The sequence below is a fragment of the Topomyia yanbarensis genome, chromosome 3 (genome assembly GCF_030247195.1).
Source record: "Topomyia yanbarensis strain Yona2022 chromosome 3, ASM3024719v1, whole genome shotgun sequence".
In the NCBI taxonomy this organism is placed as follows: Eukaryota; Metazoa; Arthropoda; class Insecta; order Diptera; family Culicidae; genus Topomyia; species Topomyia yanbarensis.
The window spans coordinates 352,215,697-352,221,432 of NC_080672.1; the positions used below are offsets into that span (position 1 = coordinate 352,215,697).

Consider the following 5,736-nt stretch of genomic DNA (forward strand, 5'->3'; position numbering starts at 1 on the left):
GGTTTTTGGTGGTAGTTTTTTTGCATTTAATTAGGTTTGATTGAATATGGTTTATAATTAAAAGTTTAGATTTAATTCATTTAGGTTTAGATTAATTTAAATTTAGGCTTAGTTTTAGGTAGTTCTTTTTAATTTAAATTCACGCATCAACATTCCGGCCACCTTGAAGTAGCACGGATACTTCAAATTCATTTCTTGCTTGTACTTCTTCTATTCTTCGTCCGAACTGGGATCAGACGCTGTGGACTGCGTTTCCGGTGTCGGAAGCAAGGCCAGTTTCACGACTGGACGGACAACTGAATCGGATGTGGCGGTTTTCAGGGTGACAACGCGAACAATTCCATCCTTGTTCGGGTGTACCTGGATGATTTTTCCGAGTGGCCATTGAGTTGGCGGCAGACATTCGTCCTTGATCACCACAACTCGTCCGGGTTCAATGGTGACCTTGGGGTACTGCTTCGTGGCTCGTGACTGCAGCTGCTGAAGGTACTCGGGATACCACCTTGCCCAAATCCTTTGGACACGCTTCTGGGTGAGCTGCCAATGTGAAAGTCGATTGTCGGGTACATCGCAAAGTGACGGCTCTGGAACGGCTTGTAGGCTGGTTCCCACCAGGAAATGGCCTGGGGTCAGAGCTTCCAGGTCTGACGGATCGGACGGTATGGCAGTGAGAGGTCTGGAGTTTAGACACATCTCGATCTGGGCGAGTATGGTTATCATGTCCTCGTAGCTGACATTCACACTGCCGATCTCACGAAGCAGATGGTGCTTTGCTGACTTGACGGCTGCTTCCCACAGACCGCCGAAGTGCGGAGCGCGAGGTGGAATGAATCGCCACATGATCTCATTCTCGGAACACCAGTCGAGGATCTGCTTTCGTCCACCCTGATCGGACTTTAGCATGTGGTGGATTCGGTTGAGTGCATTGGACGCTCCCTTGATTGCGGTGCCGTTGTCGCTATGGATCTCCCTCATTCTTCCTCTGCGGGCGACGAAACGGCGGAGGGCAGCCAGAAAGGCTGGCGTGGATAGGTCAGAGACCAGTTCGATGTGGACAGCGCGGGTGGAGAAACACACGAAGATCGCGATGTATGCCTTCGTAGGTGCACGGTTGCGTGTCAGCGATGTAGACAGGTCCACAATAGTCTACACCGCATACGGAGTTGGCGAGACTCGCGAGGACGGCAGGTCTGCTACGGTTTGCTGGATCAAACGGGGCTTGCTGCGAAAACACGTGTGGCACTGATGGTACGTGCGGCGAACGAGGTCGCGTCCTCCAATCACCCAGTACTTCTGACGCAGTGTAGTTAGCGTCAGTTGTGGTCCTGCATGTAGCAGATTGCTGTGGTAGTACTCGGTCAACAACACGGACAGCGGATGCTTCGCAAGCAGCATTATCGGGTGTTTCATTTCTTCCGAAACTACGGCGTATTTGAGTCTCCCACCGACTCGAATAACGCCATCTTTATACATCGTCGGTTTCAACACCTTTAACGATGCGGGAAGGGGTTCACGTCTGGTTATTTTAGAGAGCTCCTTGGAGAACATCTCCCGTTGGGCTACACGACACAAGGCTAAATCAGCCTCGCGTAGATCGGCCGTTGAAAGCGAGTCAAACGGCTCTGGCTTGGTTTTCTGCACGGCAGCTCGTAGAGAGCGGAAATATCGCATCCAATACGCGATGGAACGTCGTAGCTTTGTAAAGCTGGAGTAGCGACTGAACAGTCGAGCGGAAAACGATGGTTCGGCTACCGTTACCGACATCACGGCGACATTGCTTTTGCTCTCTGGCATTGTGGATAAATCGAACGCTGGCAGCACAGTGCGTGGCCAATGGTGTGGCAAAACCCCTAACCATTGCGGTCCTATCCACCAAAACTCGAGGTTCACGATATCGGTTGGATTGACACCTCGTGATATAAGGTCTGCTGGGTTGGATTCTCCGGGAACGTGCTGCCAGGAACAAGATGCGGTAGAGGATTGGACTGTGGACACTCGGTTTGCCACGAACGTTTTCCAGCGCGACGGGCACGATTGTAGCCAGTAGAGGACTATCGTCGAATCAACCCAGAAGAACACTTCGCACGATGTCTTAAGGGACTTCATCACCTTCTCATATAGGCTAACCGACAACACAGCGGCACACAACTCTAGGCGCGCAATCGATTGGCAGGTGGCTAACGGTGCGACCTTGGATTTTGACGTTAGCAGCTGAACACGAATCCCTGCAGCTGACTCAGAACGGACGTAGCAGCATGCACCATATGCCTTCTCTGAAGCATCGGAGAAAAAGTGCAGCTGGATGGTTTCGGTCTTGATCTGCGACACGAATCTGGGAATGCGGATTTTGGAGATTGCATCTAGCGTACCATGGAATTCCTTCCATTCGCCTTGTAGACGCGGAGGCAGCGGACGATCCCACTCGTATGAATCTCCTGCGTCGGTCTTCAATGCCCACAGGCGCTGCATGAACAGCTTCGCTACGGTGATTGTCGGGCCAACTAGCCCTAGTGGGTCGAAGATCTGCGCAATGTAGGACATGACCTTCCTTTTGGTCAGGACGGGTGCTGGTAACGGCAACTGGACCTTGAAGCGCATCGTATCGGACTTCGGCTCCCAAACGAGTCCTAAGGTGGATATGGATTGTTCGTCCTGGAGATCATGCAGTGGTAGTAGAGCGAGATCTTCTTGCGGGACTTGCGCAAGGACTTCGGAGGAATTGGATGCCCACTTCTTTAACGGAAGGCCAGCTGACGTAAGCATGGCGGAAACTTCTTGGCGAAGGCGGATTGCGGATTGGACATCGTCAGCTCCCGATAAAAAGTCATCGACGTAAAAATCCTGCTTCACAGCATCTACGGAGGCGGGGTACTTGTCGCCTTCGTCCTGTGTAACTTGTAGGAGGGTGCGAGTTGCCAGGAATGGCGCGGATGCAAAACCGTACGTAACGGTTTGGAGCTCGTACGATATGAGCGGATCGTCGCGGTTGGAACGCCAGAGAATGCGTTGAAGCGGTCGGTCCTTGGGATGCAGCTGAATCTGTCGGTACATCTTCTCGATGTCGGCTACGATGGCGATCGGGTGTGTGCGGAACCTCATGACGATAGACAACAGGTCCTCCTGGACGACAGGACCAACGAGCTGCTTATCGTTGACGGAAAATCCTGACTATGTTTTACACGACGCGTCGAAAACAACTCGGACCTTCGTGGTTGTGCTGGATTCCTTGAACACAGGATGGTGCGGGAGGTAGCAGTGCGGGTTCACATCGTCTACTGGATCGACGAGCTTCTTCATGTGCGCCATTCGTTCGTATTCGTCCATGAACTTGCAGTATGCATCCTTGGTGGGTGGATCCCGCTCTAGTCGCTTCTCAAGGCTCAGAAACCGACGTTCGGCGATGGCTCTGGATTCGCCGAGGTTGACTAGCGGATCACGGGTGAGTGGCAAACGAACGAGATAACGACCGGACGAATCGCGAGTGGTGGTAGTAGCGTAAAGTTCTTCACACTGTTTTTCTTCTACGGAATACACAGAACACGGCTCAACAGCTTCTAGCTCCCAGAACTTCTGCAACGCTTGTTCTAAGCTTCGATCGACAGTGGTTAGATGGCAGATGCGGGGAATGGTGGGATGATTGATGGATATCTTCCCGGAAACAGTCCATCCGAACACCGTCTCTATTAGCAACGGTAGTCCCTCTCCCAGGGAACGCTTGCTGCCAGGATGCAGCTCATGATACGCTTCACCACCGACAACCATGTCAATGTCGGATGGGATGTGGAATCTGGGGTCTGCCAACGACAACTTGGGAAGATTCCACGCGGAAATGTCGATCGGAACGGTCGGAAGGTTGACCGTCGGTCTCTTGAGGATCAGGAACTCGAGCTTGGTGGAGTACGGTGTCGACTTCGACTCGATCATAGCAGTTAATTGGCACTTAATCTGCTTGGTGGATTCTCCTATACCAGCTACTGCGATATCCACCTTGGTGCGATGAAGGTTCAGGGAATTTGCAAGCTTCTTGGTGATGAAGTTACACATGGATCCGGAATCTAGAAGTGCGCGTGCGGGGATCTTCTTGCCATTCTGACCTACGACGAAGAGAGAAACAGTTCCCAGTAAAACTGTACTATGCTGAGCCTGAACCGATAAGCTTACTTGGCTGTTCGATTTCGCCGAGCTTGAAGGGTCAGCGTGGGCGGACGTCGAGGGAATCGGCTGACTTTCCTCGTTAACAGGAGTCGATAGCATCTTCGACGATTCTGACTCGTGCAGCAGGGAGTGGTGTTTTTCGTGACAGTAACGGCAAGAGAACTTGGAGGTAGAGTTCCGGGCTTGGTGTCCAGTACGGTAGCAATTCCAGCATAAGCGCTTTTGGGAAACCAGCTCACGGCGCTGGCGGACGGACACCTCGGAAAATGCAGGGCATTGGAAGAGGAAATGCTTCTCTGGACAAGCGAGGCACGAGGGAGCACTGTAGTTCGGTTCAACGGTAGCTGCCTTGTACGCCACCTTGAACGGCTTCGGGGTTGGAATCGGACCGGCCACCTTGGCTATAACCGGTTGTTGGGACCGATATTGTAGGTCAGTTACGACAGACGTCAGCATTCGGGCACGCTGGTAGAGGAACTCGATCAGCATATCATAGGTAACGTCGTCGTTAATGCTGGTTTTTTCCTCCCAAGCACGTAGCGTAGTTGGATCCAACTTGTAGGAAAGGAGGTTGACCAATGGGGTGTCCCAATAATGGACTGGCTCGCCTAACTTTGCCAAAGCCCGCACATGCCGGTGAAAATCGTCAGCCAATCCTTGGATTTCTGGAGGGTTCTCTCGCTTGACCGGTGGGAGGTCGTACAGAGCACGGAAGAGCTGACGCTTCAGGAACCGCTTGTTGTCGTACCGCTTTAGCAATGCTTCCCAAGTCGATGCGTAGTTGTCCGCTTCAATGTCTACGGACTCGAATGGTTTTCGGGCTTCTCCCTCCAGCGACTGCAGCAAGTACTGCAGCTTCGCAACCGTCGGAATATCTGCATTGCTGTGGATCATCGACGTATACGTGTCACGGAATGCGAGCCAACGCGAAAAATCACCGTTAAACTTGGGAAGATCGATCTTGGGTAATCGTAGATGGAACGAGGACGAAGCATGAACAGGTGCCGCCATTGTGCTGTTCAGCATGGTTGGGTTGAGGTCCGCAGCACGATTGGACAGCAGAAATCCTTTGACCGTACAATAACGCGTCTCGAAATTCATTCTCTCTTGCAGATGGGTATCCAACATTTCCGGTTTATCGTACAACTCGATCTGTCCTTGTACCTCCAGGTACTCCTTGTAGATCCGGTCCAGTGAATCGAGGCGAATTGGAATTTGGCACGCATCCCGATCGCAATCGAAATTCTCCGCGAACTTTTCCACTGCCTTCTGCACTACAAGGATCCCTTTCCGCTGGATCACGTACTCTGACAGCTTCTTTTCTGTCTTGGTTGCCATTATTGTACCACTTCACTGGTCTTCACTACCACCACTTCAAATATCGGAAACGAAAAAACGGTACGAATCGAAAAATCGGACTCCTTCCCGGCGCGGGTACCGTTCCTACACGACACGGAATCGAAAATGGCACAAATCGAACGAAAAAATCCTTCCCGTCGCGATATGCCAATTCTTCGCGGAACGACCGAGAATGATACGCAAATCGTACGAAATTATCCTTCCCGACGCGAGCGTACCAAT

At 51.9% G+C, this 5,736-nt stretch overlaps 3 protein-coding genes across 3 annotated transcripts; all 3 read right to left on the bottom strand.

Moving 5' to 3' along the window:
* Nucleotides 1-210: 210 nt before the first annotated feature.
* Nucleotides 211-975, bottom strand: LOC131688178 (uncharacterized). The gene has a single exon (XM_058972345.1). It carries the CDS (start codon nt 973-975, stop codon nt 211-213), a length of 765 nt encoding a protein of 254 aa, XP_058828328.1.
* A 171-nt stretch (nt 976-1,146) lies between these two features.
* LOC131688179 (uncharacterized) lies at nt 1,147-3,099 on the bottom strand. Its single transcript, XM_058972346.1, has one exon. It carries the CDS (start codon nt 3,097-3,099, stop codon nt 1,147-1,149), a length of 1,953 nt encoding a protein of 650 aa, XP_058828329.1.
* Nucleotides 3,100-3,168: 69 nt separating this feature from the next.
* Nucleotides 3,169-5,493, bottom strand: LOC131688180 (uncharacterized). Its single transcript, XM_058972347.1, has one exon. The coding sequence runs from the start codon at nt 5,491-5,493 to the stop codon at nt 3,169-3,171; it is 2,325 nt and encodes a 774-aa protein (XP_058828330.1).
* Between the last annotated feature and the right edge of the window lie 243 nt (nt 5,494-5,736).

What these genes read in the sequence shown, in the direction of transcription:
- LOC131688180 (XM_058972347.1), bottom strand. Translation starts at nt 5,493, where the DNA reads ATGGCAACCAAGACAGAAAAGAAGCTGTCAGAGTACGTGATCCAGCGG.
- LOC131688178 (XM_058972345.1), bottom strand. Translation starts at nt 975, where the DNA reads ATGAGGGAGATCCATAGCGACAACGGCACCGCAATCAAGGGAGCGTCC.
- LOC131688179 (XM_058972346.1), bottom strand. Translation starts at nt 3,099, where the DNA reads ATGAGGTTCCGCACACACCCGATCGCCATCGTAGCCGACATCGAGAAG.